At 26.1% G+C, this 18,592-nt stretch overlaps 3 protein-coding genes across 6 annotated transcripts in view; all 3 read right to left on the bottom strand.

The window, feature by feature from the left end:
* Positions 1 to 18,592, bottom strand: part of LOC124437874 (serine/threonine-protein kinase/endoribonuclease IRE2-like) — a 125,774-nt gene that overhangs the window by 35,267 nt on the left and 71,915 nt on the right. The window lies entirely within an intron of this gene.
* Positions 100 to 1,242, bottom strand: LOC124437879 (serine/threonine-protein kinase/endoribonuclease IRE1-like). Its single transcript, XM_046987839.1, has 2 exons — positions 636 to 1,242; positions 100 to 446 (listed from the first exon to the last, which is right to left on the bottom strand). Coding segments are annotated over exons 1-2 (609 nt in total). The 3' UTR covers positions 100 to 444.
* On the bottom strand, positions 1,330 to 2,031 carry LOC124437947 (serine/threonine-protein kinase/endoribonuclease IRE2-like). Its single transcript, XM_046987907.1, has one exon. It carries the CDS (start codon positions 2,029 to 2,031, stop codon positions 1,330 to 1,332), a length of 702 nt encoding a protein of 233 aa, XP_046843863.1.

Genomic DNA, 18,592 nt, shown 5'->3' with positions numbered 1-18,592 from the left:
TACATTTTGTTTTATGACTATGTATAAAATTATTTGTTGGGTTCTAATATTTATATTGAGAATCCCCCCGCCTGGCACCTCATTGCAACAATATTAACCATTATATAAATTTATTTGCAAGATGCTCTACGACTATAATTAATACAACATTTCCCTAATTGCTTTTCATGCATTCACGTCCTACATTAGCTAAGACCTTTACATACATATAAGATCGAATTTAAGTTAATTAATAATCCATACTTCAGTGACTATACATTCAAGTAATCCTTGATATGACTTTATGAATCAATTTCTTTGTCGTTGCTCAAATTAACAATTTGAAAGTGGCACATGATTAGTTAAGAGTTTGTTATACTTCATTTTCCATCAAGATTACGGTGTTCAATAATATCTTCACTTTTCTTTCCATTGACTTCCTTCAATTTTCACAGGATTTATGTTTCCTAAAAACGTTTGCAACGGGAAAATAATTTTACTTAACGTTGAGAAGGTTGGAAACATTTATACAATGCTTAAAACATACATCTTAAAGAGTAGAAAAAAAAGTTCAATGTGACAGAGAAGTATGTTAGCATGCATGAAACTCTAACATGTCTAAGTCGTAAAAGTGGGGTATTATTTGAATAGCTTACAGGTAAAATGTTTTTGCAATTTAGGTCTTGTTTTCCAGTCAGTTGATCTAATAATTTTGTGCACCACAAGAGGAAGTTCAGGAAAACGTTGAATGAAATACTCTTTATAGTTGTCTTCCTTGATAAATGGCGATAGACGTAGACGAGGTTTATCATGCCAGTGCTGATCAACGTTACGTATGAATCTTAAACAACTTGCCCATGAAGACTTGTAGGTTACAGTCCTGTTTTTGTTGTTTACTTCAAATGTTTTTAAATCTTTCAAAACTTCATCATGGATACGTTTCATCCATTTTGTGCGACGATTCAACTGCTTACGAACATCTGAATTTTGACATTTTGGTTGTTTTATCTCCGGTTGGTTCCCAACATCACACAGCATGTCAAAACTTTCCTCATTGGATCGTAGATAAGGATGTCTTAACGCCTCGTTGGCTGATCGCCTGAGTTTAGGCTCATGCTGTAGCATCCATGAAAGAAGATCTTTAAGTTGAGCATCATCGATTTTCTTCAAGCCAACAGGGTTTCCATTTAACAAGTTTTTCAATCTATTCTCTTCAGTTCCAAAAGCATGTTCCCCTTTTGTTGCAACATAATAAGCCACCATTCCTATACTCTAATATTAAAAAAACACCCATAAATAGTCACAACATCAACTGCAAATACTGAAATGCTAAAAAATTGAGTTTATTCGTTATTTGCAGAACTGAGCAATAGCTATATATTTTTTAACGAACATATCTACCATTATATCAGACTCTTTCTTGTAACGTCCACTACCCAAGGATTCAGGAGCGGACCAACCATAACTGCCTGTACCAGGACTGCTTTGATATGTTGAGTAATCGCCACTTTTCAATATTCGACTAATGCCAAAGTCAGCTATCATAAATTTACCTTCCACGTCTTGAAGAACATTAGAAGGCTTTAAATCCCGATGAAGAATAGAACTTGGGCCACTATGAAGATCAGATAATCCATTTAAAATTTGCTTAAGGATTTCGGGAAGGGCTTCGTGAAGTTTATCTAAACTAGTAGACTCAACAAAACTTGTCAAAGTTTGTTCGCACAAGTCTGATATCAAATAGACAAAATCTTCTCCTTCCTCTTCTATGAAGTTCAAATACTTTACAACATGCTTCGACTTCTTTGCGTTTGGCTCATTCAAAACATTCTTTTCTCGTAGAGCAATATGGATACAGCTATATTTAAGGATTCGTTTTACAGCTTTTCCATAACCATCCTTTCCCAAACCAAGATAAACCAAGGTTCCACCACTTCCTTTGCTAATCAAGAACTTTTCCTTGAAAATCACACGTACATCGCCTTTAATTCTAATATCACCTGGATGTTCAAGCCAATGTTTTTGCATCATTTCAAACTTTCCGCGATGCATCACCGATTTGTCAACGCAATTCCATTTTTGCGACTTCCCAACTTAAAACAATTGTATGCCATTTAGCAAAATATAAAAAATAGTCAAATAGTCAATAGACATTTCAATAATTCTAATATTAATGTGGTGTAAAAGTTTTCATCAGTCTAAAATTTCAGTACGCCTCTGGCTCTGTTAGTTTCAAGTGCAAGCACAAATGGTGGTTTCAAAGTACATTTGCTACAAAAATCATGAGCAAATATTTAACATTGCTTAAATGTAAACTGCGAAAATGTGACCTACATTTTGACTTTAGATAATCAACAGGAATTTGGATTCGATACCTAACATTCTTATTGCAAACAATCGGCTTTATACTTTAAATAGTGTCTTACCATAACTGTGATATTCATTGGTCAGGGCTAGAATTTTCAGATTGAGTATTTCGTCGTGCGTTTTCTCAGCAATTTCAAGTTGGCTTGAATAAGTGTATGTCTCTGTAGTAAAAAGAACAATAAATACTATTAACATAATGAACATAACAGTAACCATTGCAACCAGACTGCAATAAAAATCGCAAAAAATTGAAATTTAACTATTCTAATCCTGGTAACGTTAATTGGCTGTGAATTATAAGAAAAGTATTACAGTTGCGACTAGAGTTTATTATTATTAGTAACACAATAAGAATTTTTTTCAAAAATTTAACATTGACAACTTTATTATTCTATTTTTCATCGAAACCCTTAGAGATACTTGTAACCACACTCTAGCCCCTGGAGAAGTCGCAAATGGCACTGAAGTTGTCAGATGCTCATCATCTTTTTATTAACATTGCGTTTTTAGTCCATTATATATTTGTTTGCTTTGACGCACAATTGTTTTGTATTTGTTCAAACTTGGTACTTAAAAATCAATGTTTGTTTGTATATTTGGTAAAGCACATGACGTAGTTTCTAAAGGTACGTTTACACACAACGATTTGTCGGACCTACACTGAAGCCAAATTACGTGCTCCTTTCATGCATGGAAAGTCGCCGGACTCGAAAAATCGGGTGAAAATCTGTAGCGAACTACAGGTTTGTTACCGATTTTTACTATGTTGCTATAGTTTTTAAGATAAGCAAATTATGACCATCGAAAATAATTATTGAAATGTCTTCTGTTAACACAGAAAAAGAAAGTGTTGTGAGCATTGTTGTTTTCATCGAATAACCAAAAGCTGCAAAGTACTTTATATTGCGTCTGTTTAAACATCTACAATAGTGAAAAGTGTAGTTTAATAAAAACTTAATACAAACTTATACTTTGTAAGAGTTATTATTGCAATTAAGTCAATAACCATAAACTTTTATTATTTTTATACTACATACAGGATTAAACCAACCTTCAAGCAGATTTTGAATTATCGTCAGTTCTACATTATGAAAAAATAAACAATAAAAACAATATTACACCTGACAGTTCGACTAATTCACAGTCATCGTTATATAAAACTGTAATTATCTTAAAACAAACAAACTTATTTCAACATTCACAAATGAAAGGTCAAGCCAAGTGCTAAAATCAAAAACGTTGGAGGAGGTAGAAGAATGGTGGATGAATTTCAATGCAATCTGTCTTATCCTGATACAAACATCATGAAAAAACAAAAACAATAGATTTTCCAGGCGGGAAATAAAATCTTATAATGGACATTAGAACCCAGTTTATTGCAATAATTTAAATTACCAGCAAAGACTGTGTTAAAAAAAATGAAAATTGGAAAAGAGCAATCTTTTGTAAAGGAGAGTTTCACCAACCAAAGAATACACCAATTGCAGCCTATGAAAAACAACTAACTACCAATACATTGAACATTCACATTAGGCTTTATATAGCGCGTCATAACCGAGATGGAAAGAATCTATGCAAATTCCTGCTAAATCCACAGCGGCACATGCAGCCACATCATTATCAACTAAAGTTACAGTACGCATACTTTAGTTTTAATATATCTCATAAGACCAGAAATATGATCATTCATGATTCAACATTGGAAATGAAATAGCAACCCTAAACAACCATATTATTATCAGTATGCTGCAAGATAATACCAAAGATAATACCTGTACGAAGTCTTCGTTGCTTCTCTGCATTATATATAAATCAACGACAAAACAACATGATTAGGTTTACACATAACAAGTTTGGTTCAAACGTTAAAAAAGAAGTACAAGACAGTGGATCAAAGTAGAAATTACACTTCAATTTTCAATTCAATTTTAACACCGTGTATATTTAAAAGCTACAAATAACTTAAACAGTCATACTTAAGTTTCTACATGTGAGAAGGAAGTGCAAAATAATTTAAGTATCATTATTATATAGCAAGCGTCATAGTAGTTAACTAATATATATATATATATCATCGCAGGCTCAAGTATTTTTATTATAAAATGAATGTAATTAGATCATTTTTGAAGTCAGCGGTAGTAAAACAAAATAGAGAAGGGTGAGCCTGTGATAATATACATATATATATTAGAATAGTGGATAAGAGTAATATATATATATATATATAAAACAAGAAGATTTTATAAAAAAGATATATTTCAAATACAATATAAAATAATTACATTGATAAAGTCCAAAGTCCAATTTTTAAAAATGATTAATATGGAAAGTCAAAGTCCAATTTATTGATGATACAAATTGTCACGCTTCAATGCTTCATTCACATTAAAGAAACGATAAAAGGAATCAACCTTTTCACAAATTCTTCATTCAAATTAAATTTTTCTAAAAATGATGATAAACAAGTAAGTGTCATAATGTTAATAAATATTAAATATTAAAATATGCTTACCAAAAAACTTGAGATAAAATTAATCACAAACACCAATATTAACAGGTTGAACCAAAGACGTTGTTGCTTTATGAAGACAGAAAAAGAAATCCAATATGGAAGACTTATTAAAAGATGTTTTGACCATCATATTTCAAAAATTTTCAGATCTTGAATAATTGAATTAATTCTACGTTTGAAAGACATCTTCTCTCTTTGAGCGACTGAATATTTATGATACAAAAAGATATATAAAAAAGTATAAATATAGAGAAAATTGTAAAAAAATGAAATTTATTGTAAAAAATTGAAAAAAGTTGAAAGAAATTGAAAAAAATAAATTTAAAAATGTAAAAAAATGAAAAAAATGTAAAAAATTGCAAAACAATTTTAATCAAGAAAAAACAATTTATTACATGTTTTTACAATTTAAAATGTTATATTTAAGAAAAGTTTTTTAAAATAAACCACTGGGTCGACCATGAGGCCATGAACCGAAGGGGACACTACCAAATTTTGATTGACAAGATCCATCGAATGTTAATAGACTTTCCTCTTTACTAGGTAAATCAAATGTTTTTTTACCATCACCAAATGCTTCTGGTTTTTCTTTTTTACTAAGAAAATTACATTTTCCAAATAACCCAGTAGGTGTAGTTTTATTATTTTCATCATTATTTTTATTTTTTTCTATCATATTAATTTTATCAAGTAATTTCAAATGTATTTTAACATTTTCTTCCTCAAATTTTGTAATCATATCTTTTATTTCTTTAATTTCTTTTTGCACTAACATGTTTGTTGTTTTTATAAATAAAGATATTTGTAGTCTTGTTTTATATCATAGCTTCATTCATTTTTTCCTTTTTTGTATTTTCTTTCTGTAACACAACAAAGTTGGATTAAAAATGAATATATTCTCATTGAGTTTTTTAATTTCATATCTTACCTTTGTATAATTTCTTTCTTTATGAGTAAAATTAACTTCTTTTTCAATTTTTTTTTGTAATTCTTTCTTTTCTTTACAGCAAGTATATGTATGATAAAAAATACAATCTGACGGGTATACTGGTAATGATGCGTTATTTAAAAGCTTTAGATATCTTTGACATTTTTTACAATAAAAACAATATTTATAAAATAATTTTTTTTGTCTTTCATTTTCAAGAAAATTATCACTTTTATTTTGAAGAAAATTATCACTTTTATTCTCCATTCAAAAAAATTAAAATTTCTTACAAAAAAGAAAAATAGAATAATGTGTTTTTCTTTCTTTTTATTTCTTTAAGTTCTTTCTTAATATATCTTTTATTTTCCCTCTTTTTTTTTCTTCTTCAATTTTTCTTTTTAATTCTTTTTTGTCTTTACAGCAAACGTTTGCATGATAATCAATACTTTCTGCTCCAGTTGGTGTTGGTAAATTTTTCAAACTCAAATAAATTTCGTGATGAAAACATATTTTGCAATAATAACAATATTTATAAAACAATTTTCTGTATTCTGTATTGATTTTGCTTGTATGGTATGTTTTATACGACATTTAAGTTTTTTCTTTCCTTTCTTCTTCAATAAAACTAATTTCTTCCTCAATTTTTTTTATTTCTTCTTTTTCTTTACAGCAAACATACAAATGATGAAAAACACAATGTGTCGGATTTTTTGGTAATGAAGCACTATATAAAGCCTCCATTTGATATCTTTGACATTCTTTACAATAAAAACAATATTTGTAAAATAATTTTCTATATCTTTCATTTGCAATATTATTTTTATTTTCATCCATTTTTTCCATAATAAATCAGCTATTCTCCACTAAATGTTAGTATGAAAATGAATAAAGTTTACAATTTAATGGGGTTACAATAAACTATCATGTTTTTTTTAATTTCTATTTCTTTCTTGTATGCTTTTTTATTTTTTTTCCTTCTTTCTTTTTCTTTTTCGATAAATTCAATTTTTTTCAATTTTTTTCTTTAATTTTTCGTTTCCTTCACAACAAAACTCTGCGTGATGCTTGATAGAATCTTCAGTTGTTAATGGCGCACGTCCATAACACAATAATTTAATATTATGAGTTTGACAAAATGAACAATTAAAACCATATTTATAATGTAATTTGATGTAGAGCTTAAAGATGTGATCATAGGGTATAGTTATTTTACTTATTTCTCTATTAGAATTTAGTTTCTTTATATTTTCATTAACTATTTCTAGTTTCTTTGCAAAATATTCTTTTTCTTCTTTGTTTTCTCTGCAACAATTGTCAGCATGAAAATGAATACGTTGTAATTGACTTGGAAATGAGTATAAATTATGATGAATTTTATATTTTTGACACGTTTTACAAGAAAAGCAATAATTATAAAATAGATCTCTATATATTGCATTTATGTTAGCAATAGACATTTTTTTTACTTAAGTTTTTTATAACCTGTCTATTAGTAATGAATACTAATACAATACTATTAGCAAAACTATCTATGTTTTCTATTTCTTAAAAAAATTTACATGAGGTTTTAAATAGGGAATTTTTCATTTTTATTTCTTTAAGTTCTTTCTTGTATACTCTTTTATTTTTTTTCCTTTTTTATTTTTCTTCTTCGATATATTTAATTTCTTCTTCAACTTTTTTCTTTAATTCTTCATTTTCTTTACAACAAAATTCTGCATGATACTTGATAGCATCTTCATTTGATAATGGTGTATGACCAAACCAACTTAACTTAATTTTATGATTTCGACACGACGTACAAGAAAAACAGTATTTATAATGTAATTTGTTGTATAGTTTATAGATGTGTTCATATGCCATATCTATTTTAGATTTTAAAATTTTACACTACAGGTTTTATATAGTTTTGTAATAATATAAAGTGTTTTTTTCTTTTTTCCATTTTTTAAATTCTTTTTTGAATTTTTTTTTATTTATTTTTTTCGTATTCAATATGATTTATATGGGTAATAATAAATTCATTAAAAGATAATTCACTTATATATTTATAATTATTTGGTAAAAAGTATATATATATATACATTTACTACAGTTAAATTCAGTTAAAAACTCATAAATTTTACCCATTTTTATTTTAAGTGTGTTCTCTTAACTCTATTGATATAATATGGAACAAAATTTAAAAAGAGCACAAACATATCTTTCTGAATGGGAAAAAATACCTGAAAAAAAAAAGAAAGATTTTCTAAAAGATATGCTTGTTTGTAATGAGAAATTGGTTTCTTCTATTCATGATTATATTCGAATTATTAGATATATTTTGAAGAATGAACAATTGTACAATGATTTAAGAAATACACCATGGTATAATGAAGAAAAAAACGAAGAGCTGGTTCTTGACTTGAATAAATATGAAGAAAATGAACACGATTTGTTTTTAAAGAAAAACGTAGATAACGAAGTATTTATTTATTTGGTTGGTTGCTGTTATAAACATTTGTTGTGAAATTTACTATTCAATCATATAAAGATATCAATGGCATCTATACCTCCTGAAACTTTGGAAAGAATAAATAAAGCTTACGATGAAGAAGAAAGAGAGAGAAAAAATTTTTTAAAAAAAGTGATGTTAGAAAATGAATTTACTTTATGTTCATTAATTCATGGTTATATCGATTTGTTAAACGCTTTGTTAGTTTCTTCTGATTTATATAATGATTTAAAAAAATGGCATGGAGAGGATTTAAAATTCTCTAATATTGTTGGAAGTTATTCTCAAATGTATGTGAATACACTCAAGAAAAATGAAAAAAATCAAATTTATCTACCTTTTGGTTTTTCTGATTCCACGTATAAAGATCAACGAACAAATGAAGACATGAACAAAAATGGATGAGAACTTTGTACTTGTAGACAGTGTTTTAACTAACGAATATTTTTATAGAATTTACCATAAAAATGATGAACAATATGATTATTTTAAAATATGTATGCAATCTATAGACGATAGTGGTGTATATAAAGAGAATGCATGGATTTGTAAACAAAAAAGACATGGTTTAAATACAGTGAAGGAATTATTAGAGAAGATAAAACTATTTTAAATATGGATAATGGTGAGAGTTTTGTGCGGTATATGAATAGATATTTTGATTTATCTCGTGAGACTAATCAATACTTTTTTGACGAATATTTTGAAGCTGTTAAAGAAAGAGAAAAGATAAAAATTATAGCTGAAATATCGCTCGAAAATTATAGTAATCAAGTTCAAATCACAAATTACGTGTTGGAAAAAAATATTGCAGAACAAAAGATAAAGGATTTAGAAGAAAGACTTCGAATTGCTGAAGAAAAGAATAAAGATTTTGTGGAAAGACAAGAAACATTATTTCTAACTATTGAAGAAATGAAAATAGTAATTAAATCTTTATGTGAAAAAAAAAATGAATTAATTGATATAAATAAAAAATTGCTAAAAAAACTTGAAGACAAAGACGATGTCCTAGTAGTTGATTAATACATATATATACTCATAACTGTATTAAGAAGAAAATTTTATTATAATTTTTTATTTGAAATTGATGATGAATGTGAATAAACAACAATTTTATGGGGATTATATTTTATTTTTTGGTATACAAAAATCTCAAGAAGTGACTGCTTTAAAATTAGATGTTGAAAAATTGAATGTAGAGATTGAAACTCTTAACCACAAGATTAAAGAGCAAGATATTATCATAAAAGAGCAAGATATTATTATAAAAGAAAAAGAAAATAAAATTATAGAGTTAAATTGATAGAAGAAGAAAGAAAAAAATTATTGTATGAAAATGGAAAATAATCATGATGATAGTGATGCTATTTATAATTGTTTATTGTTTATATTATGTATTATTTTTATTATTTTAATTTATGTTTGGCTGTTTATATAAAGAGCAGTAAGAACAATAAGAACAATAAGAAAAATGGATGATTCCTACATTTGTCTTTTACTTATAACTGGTTGTATTTTTCTTAAATTGAACGAAATACATTCTATGAAAGTAGAATTTTTTAATAGCAGGTTAAAGATTTTGGAAGAAAATATCACGGAATTAAAGACTTTATTTGAACGTACATGATGATGATGATGATGCTGTTGATGTTAATTTTTAATTTTTTTTTGTCAACCCTTTTTATTATTTTTATTATTTTTTTTGTTTGTGCGTTTATATAAAGAGCAATAAGAACAATAAGAATGGAGAAATGGCTGAAGTGAAGGAAAATGAAAAGGTTAAATATATTGACTTTACTTCATTATATCCATAATGGAAGAAAACATCAAGGAATTAAAGATTTTATTTGATGGAAGTCCTCGTAGATGAAATGATTATAACGTTTCTTGTGACATTATTATTTTTTTCATTAATTTTTTCGTGGTATATTTGTTATCACTGTTATATTATTGAAGAGGGATTTATGAAAAAGATAAAATACCAAGAAAAGAAAATTCTGGAGATACAGAAATTTATGAAAAATACGTATTTGTTAGAAGAAGGAACTATCTGTATTGGTGGTGATGATGAATGGGAATAATTTAATTCATTGTTATTTTAATGGAATTTATTTGTTTCAATTCGACGAAAAATTTTTTAAAAAAATTTTTTCTAAAAATTATATATTTGACTTTTTATTAAAGAATAACGAGTTGAAAATTACTGATCAAAAAAAAATTTATAATTTTATTTTAAAATATAAATCATATCTTAGAGACTATAATAATATTTATATAAATGAACAAAATATATAGAAAAAATATTGGTAAAAATTATATTTTTTAAGGGACCATATATTAATATAACAAAATGGAATGGGATTAATGAAAAACATTTGTTGATAATTTTGTAAAAAATTTGTTGATTTTTGTAAAAATAAAAATTGTCGATTTTTGTAGGGTATATATTCATCTTATTTTTCATGTTTTGTATCATTTGATTTCATATACTTTCAAACAACACATCGATATAAGTTTTTAAGGAAAAGATAAAACAAATGGCTCAAGAGTTTACCATTTATAAAAACTTTTAGAGATTTGGTAACAGTTTTACAAAGTTATACTAATGGAAAAGCAATCCTTGGAAATAAAGTATGCAGTTTTAATCGTTTTAGTAAGTTATGTTTTTTCAAAATCTGTTTACTCTCCATACAATGATGGGTTGTGTTGTAAGACGAATTGCAAATGAATTTGCAAGCATGTGAAAAATTAGCAAACGTGTTGAATAAAATTGCTAATAAAGATGAAGGTGAAGATTTGTATGAAGTTTTGTTTTCATCTAACGAAAACGTGTTATTTTGGAACGTGAATCAGGAAAACTAATTTTAAAAACACAAAAATCATCTCGTGCTGTTGATGAAAGTGTAACTATTTGTGTTGATGATGATAATAATGAGTGGGATGAATGTTTCAAACCAAGTGATCTAAATGATATTTCAATGATTGATTGGACGGATGAGTTTTAGAAAGTGTATTTCAGAAAAGATGATGACTTAAAAACTATATCACAAAATTGCGAGAATTTGTTGCATCTTGTCGTGATTTATTAAAAGTGAAGAAGAAAAAAACAACAAAGTAAAGGAAGTTAAAGAAAAAAAAGAAAAGACAAAACTGTACCAAGAAAAAAAAAATGAATGAAAATGGAAATGATATTGAAAATGGTAATGACATTGAAATTGATAATGTAATTAAAGCTATTTATATGTTGAAAGACTTTTCTAATAAATTGGATATTTCAATATATGATTGCGTTGTTTATCATAGTGAAATTATGAATGAAATTTTAGAGGAAAAAATGGAAAAGAAATATGATTTTGTAGAAATTTATAAAAAATATCGAAATGATGAAATCGAAAGAATATATAATGACATTTTTCTTTCAGTGCTTGATTATCACCATCCTCTTCCAACGATTGTAAATGATGATGAGGAGAACGAAGAAGAAGACTAATTTAATTAATGACGATTTTATAAAAAAAGCCGCAAGATTATTAAAAGGTGAACATTTAGAAGATAATGAACAAAATATATATAATTTGTATCAAAAGAAAAAGAAAAAATATAATCGATTAAATATAAATATATGGAAAAAAAATGATTTGTGGAGTATTGATTTAGCTGAAATGAAAGATTTGGCAAGATATAATGATAATTTGCGATATTTGTTATGTGTAGTCGATGTTTATTCAAGATATGCATTTGTTCGTTTATTACAAAATAAATCTAGTAAAAATGTTATGAAAAAATTTGAAGATATTTTATTGAAAGAAAATGAATTTCCTAAAAAAATAGTATCGGACGAGGGAAGTGAATTTCAAGGGCTTCGAAAAGAATTATCAAAAAAATATAATTTTACAATTTATAATACATATAATCGTGAAATTAAAGCTACTCATGCTGAAAGATTTATACGAACAATAAAACAGATGATTAGAAGAACTATTGACTTGTTGCAAACGAGAAGCGAAAAAAAAAATTTTAATTATAAAAAATACTTACATTTAATTGTTGAAAGATATAACGAATCTCCTCATCGTGGATTACTTTCCGATAATCTTTCACCATATGATGTCTATTTAGGTGGAAAAAAATAAATTATATCAAAAGACTGTCTAATATTTTAAACAAAAAGGGATAAAAATTTAAATATATTAAAAAAATGATAAAGTGCAAATTTCAAGAATTAAAATAATATTTTTGAAAAGGAAAGTTTAAGACAGTGGGTTAATGAGATTTTTTATATAAATAAAGTTTTGTTGACGGATCCTGTTACTTATAAGCTTTGTGATAACAGTGGTGAGGAAATTCAAGGGAAGTTTTATCGTGAAGAATTAAAAAAGGTTTAAAAAATGAAAAATATTACATTAATTAGTAATGTTAATAATAAAATGGTGAAAAAAATTATATTAATCATTTTACCACAACATTACCAGGTCAAATTGATGCAATAAATAATAAAAAATACATATCTGTGTTAAATGTTTTTTATCCAAAAACAGCAAAAAATATTAATGAAGATGAATGCTGGTGTGATCTGGAATTAAAATTTTCAAAATACTTTATTCAAACGGATGATACCACTAAAATATAGATAAAAGTTTATATCCAATTTTGAAGTTTAATTTACCAAGAATTAAAATACCATCTGGAATATATAACAATAAAAAATTTTAGCGCTTTTAAATGATTATTTAAACGATTTTAATGTTTTTTAATAATAAAATGGAAAAAATAATATAATTTTAACAAATGAATATACTTGTTACTATGGTCAGGGAAAAGAATCTTATATCAAAATGGTAAAAATATGATTTTAAAATTATATTTGGACACAACCCGTAATGAACAAAATAGAATATATTGATTATGCTACAGGAAATAATACCTTGGAATTTAAATTGACTTTTTCAAAAAAATTAAGTTTTATGTTGGGGTTGGATAAAGAAGAAATAAAATATACATTTGATTCTGGATTTGATTCTAGCGAACGTAAATTTTTAAAAAAAATTAAAATATTTCATTGTCCATATCTTCCTGATGAGACAATTGGGTTAAATAAAATGTTTATATATTGTGATAAAATTGATAGTGAAATTGTTGGTGATTCAAGAAGTGAATTGTTATGTATTGTCCCTTTACATTATGCAGATGAAAGTGGAGACGACTTGTTTGTGTACAACCTCCAATTATAAAAACAATTAATTTCTTCATTTATTAAAGATTTAACTATAAAAGTGTTGGATCATCAAGGCAACTATATACCGTTTGATTCTGGAAATATAACGTTGGAATGCCAAATTGATTGAAAAATGGAAATTAAGTTACGACCTATTAAAATACCTAATCATAATCATGCTTTTCTCGAAATTTTTTGGCAAGATATAGATATATTATATCCATTTAATTTATCAGGAATTAGTAAAAATAATAAAATTTTATATCGAATAAAGAGTTTAAAACCAAAAAATTTCAAAAAAGGAGGATTTAAATTAAATATTTATTCAGTTATTCCATATGATTTTTTTACTAATACAAGTGAAAATGTACAAAAAATACCAGATCTTGGTGATTTAACTAATGTGAAAAATTGTATACCAGATAGTATAAAAATATTAATAACGAACCGAATAATATTAAATTTTTTATTAATGCATAAAAAATTTTTTTTATATTTAAATGGAGGATTAGCCAAATTAGATGCTGTTGCTAATTTTAATTTGCAATCAATGCAAATAATGGAATATGAAAAAGCTCCTTCGATTCTATTTTCAAAATATATATTATTTGAATTGGAGTACGATGATTCAGATAACTACATCACTGACGAAGAACTAGATATATTTCTGGACTTAAAATTTGAAGAAAAAAATGAATGAAGAAAAAAAAATGATCTGTATAAATATTATGAAAATGTATTAGAGGGTAATGGAATGAAATATTGTAGTCCACATTTTAATTATATAAAATATAAATCTAGTTCTATCACTGAAAAAAAAGGAATTTGTCCACCTACGGGTTTAACTGATGTGGCACTTAATAATTTATTAAAAAAACAATTATCAGAATATACTGTAAAGAGAAAGAAAAGGAAAATAAAAAGATTTTCCAAAGAGAAAAGAAAGAGAATTGATGATGATTTATTGAATTTTTTGCAGAAATAAATTAAATTTCTTGTAAATATACATATTTATAAGCTATTAAAAAAATTATCATTTCATTTTATATCTTTTGTTGGTAGTGTGAAGTTCTAACTAACAAAAATAATAAAAAAATGGCAAGCGTTAGTGAAAATGAAATTGATAAAAATGATCATGTTGTAAGCAGTAATTTAAATTTATTTCAACCAGTTCCTCGAAATAACACATTTTTAGAATTTAGACCTATTTATTTAAATCCCGAACCTGACGAACCTTATGCAAAAAAATTCGAATGTATAATGTCAAAATCCGAATATGGATTGCTGAGAACTGATGACTTCGATATGAGTGGTAGAATAAAATTAATGGCTGGTGGGACTTTATTTAATGATTTAAACATATGCGTTTATCCAAGACCTCTAACTAACATGTGGTGTAATATAAATTTATATATTAATGATGTTTTAGTAAATAACATTACTAATCAGTATAATAGAATTTCGTATTTAAAAAATATTTTATATACACCATACGAAGCACGTGGCGATTTAGGTGCTGTAAATCTAGATATATTGGATGGGAGTGGAAAAATGGATGTAGTAAATAATATTGCGGATAATACGGCTAATAATGATCGAGCTGATATAAATGGGAAAAATGCACGAGTAAAGCTTATAAATAATAAGACATGCAAAATTATAGACCAACTTGATATGACTTTGATAAATGGTTATGGTAAAACAACATGGATTACAACAGCTAGTGATTTGAAATTTCAATTTGCAAGAGCAGATAAAACAAATTATTTGATGGGGTTAGATGGTGCTAATCCTCAAAATTATGATATTCATCTTAAAGATTTTAAGATAAATACTAGAATGTTTAAACCAAATGAACAATTGAGTAAAGCCATAAATAATAAACTGATACAAAAAATAAAGAGTGTCATTATTTTGTAAATAATATGAGAGTTGTTACAAAACTCTTCCTATTGGATCCCAAGCAATCAACTGTTATGATGTATTCACTGGGGTTTACCATCAAGAGTTTTATAGTTTTCAAAAACAACAAGATTTAATGGATCACATCAACTCAATTGTCACTTATATAATTTATTGAATTTCCGTTATTGTTGTGCACGTACTAACCGTGCAGTAACACATGAGTATTACGGTCGAAAAGAAGCATATTGGAATTTAAAGAAAATTTTAAATAAAAAATGAAAAATGAATTTTGATTACGCACGATTTAAGTCTGAATGTGGAATTATCGGGTTTGATTTATCTCCTAATCAAGATAGTTTCACCGAAGTTTTATCGGGTCAGAATACAGGGGATTTCGGATTTGATATTAATTTAAAAAGCATTAACTGAAGCACATACGATGATATTTTTGGAGAATTTAGAAATCAAATGAATTATGGATATAAAATCCTATATATTTTGAATATCGATTTTAATTTTGTTATTATTGTTGTGTATTCAACATGAGAAGAACAAAAAATTATATAAATTAAAGAGAAAAAAAAAATTTAAAAAGAAAAACTTTAAAAGTAATTGATATTGATTTTCCATTAAAAAAACAAATTATACACGTTGATCCAGTAATAAACCCTACTTATTTATAATGGATGATAAAGAAAATGTAAATGAATGGGGAAAATATGATATGGAAAATGAAGATAATAAAGAAAATGCGGAAAAATTGTTAAAGACGAAAGAGAATTTAATTAAAGAAAAAAATAAATTTGATGAAGAAAAATTTGATTCTGATGATGATGATGATGAATATGAATTTGATGATGATAACGATGATAATGATGATGATGATGATGATGATGATGAAGAAAATATTTTAAATGAAGAGGTTTTAAAAGCAATTGTCAAATTAGTCGAATTTTCAAAACAAAAAAAAAAATAACATTATTCCAAGTTTGAAATTATTTATTAATTCTAGAGTAGAAAATAGAATAAAATTAATTAAAAATAAGAATATATTTAAAATTTGATTTTTATTTTAAAAATATTTTAAATGATAAAATAATTTTGCATGAAGAAATAAATCCATATCATAAAAAATGTTATTAAGAAGTTTAAGACAAAAACATAGTGACGACATAAAACATTTATTATGTGAAGATGTTCAAACAGGGTACTTATTAGAAGATGCTTATAACATAATTAAAAATAATGGTAAATGATAGTGTTGAGAATTTTGGTCTTGTTGACACAAGTCAAATAAATAAATTATTAGCAGAATTAAAGAAGACGTGAGGAAGATGATTTAATTAATGGGATAACTAACAATACAAAAAGACATGAAGTAATAAAAGCATATAATATATTAAAAAAGAAAAAAAAAGAAAAGGAAATTTAATTAATTTTTGAATAAAGCGAGTGATTTAAGACGAGCTGAAAACAGGACGCTGTAGATACAGATGATATAATGGATGATGGTGATACTCTAAATATAGATGGTGGGGTACTCCCTTTAAAACACCAATAATAAGGGGTTCAAAAGCACAACATCACAATTTAATTTCAAGATTTTTAATAATCAGGGCATAAACAAAAAGACTTAAAATAAATGGGAAGAAATTTAATTTTACCTACTTTGATTTAGTAAATGATTTAATATCTAATAGAAAACATTAAATCTCAAAGAACATGAATTAAGATCTATTTTACCTGAGTTAAAAAGAAAAGGAATGCCAGTTTCATATATTAAAATAATAAAATTAAGGAGATGTATATAAATTCTGATGCAAGCAATACTAGAAGACGAAGTTCACGATTACCTTTTTATTATCTTCTTCTACTTCTCCTGCTTCAACATCGTCATCTACACGTATACCACCATTATTAACTCCTGAACCGTCTTTAAATTTAGGAGTTCTACACCCCATCGTTTTTCTAATTTTTCTCGAAAACATTGAGAAAAACATTTGATGTATAAAAATGGATATAAAATGTATGTTAGAAAAGTTTTAACAACTGATAATTTAATAAATTTGGGTGGTAATAATAAAATTATAAAAAAAAAATTCAAAGGTGTTTTTCCAGCTGATTATTACCCTAAAATAGATTTTAAAGAAGGTGGATGGATATGGAATACAGATACTAGTGATAAACCAGGTCAACATTGGGTAGCAGCGTGGAAAAATGGGAAAAATTTATATTTTTTTGATAGTTTTGGATTAACTCCAGAACATTATAAAAATAAAAGATGGAAAAATTTGCAACTGATAAAAAATTAAATTTTGAAATATTTTCTTATAAAAGACGTCAAAATATTAATACAACTACTTGTGGGGTTTGGTGTTTGTTTTTTTTGTTACAAAAATGTTTAAAAATGAATATTTTAAATGTAATTAATCATAATTCGACTTTAGATAATGATAAAAAATTGTTAAGTTTATCTAAAATGTTTTTTCCAAGAATTAAAAAAGTGTACGCAAGAAAATGTAAAAATGAGAAGAAAAATACTCAAATATGTTGTAGTTATAAAAATATATTTAAAAAGTAAAATTATGTTGTTGTCATTTTATCAGGAATTACATCAATATCTTTGCTTACATATCCATGTCTAATACATAAGTCCCAAAACTTTTCAACAAACTCTTTCATAACATAAAGTTCATCAATTGTATAATCATTGAAATCGGGATGCATCATGAATACTCTGATAAATAGCGAGAATACAACTTCATCCAATGTAAAACGTATTTTTTCATAATCGTTCTTGTAAAATACTATGACAACCATCACTTTTCTTTTTCTTCTTCTTCAAAATCTTTATATGAAACACGAAGTTCGGTAATTTTTAAATCAGGTTTGCCTAGAACTTTAGAAAAATAAATATTTGAGAACGTATTTCAAATCTTTTCATCACATTTAAACAAAATGTTTACCTCGTTCAGGAATCAATGAGTTTTTAAGAAAATACTCCCAAACTGTCGTGACAAAGTTTTCATCAATATATATATCTTCGTCCCTTTCATTGACAAATGGGACTTCTACATTTTCTTTTCCTATATTACTTACTATATCTTCAAACACTTCAAATTCACACCAAAATTGAAAAATGGGTATAGTGTAATTATAATAAAAAAGTTACAATCATTTTTTTTTTAA

This window comes from Xenia sp. Carnegie-2017, unplaced genomic scaffold, assembly GCF_021976095.1.
Source record: "Xenia sp. Carnegie-2017 unplaced genomic scaffold, XeniaSp_v1 HiC_scaffold_18, whole genome shotgun sequence".
Lineage (NCBI taxonomy): Eukaryota > Metazoa > Cnidaria > Anthozoa > Malacalcyonacea > Xeniidae > Xenia > Xenia sp. Carnegie-2017.
The sequence above is the reverse complement of the archived record's forward strand: the minus strand, read 5'-3'. Positions and strand labels throughout refer to the sequence as shown.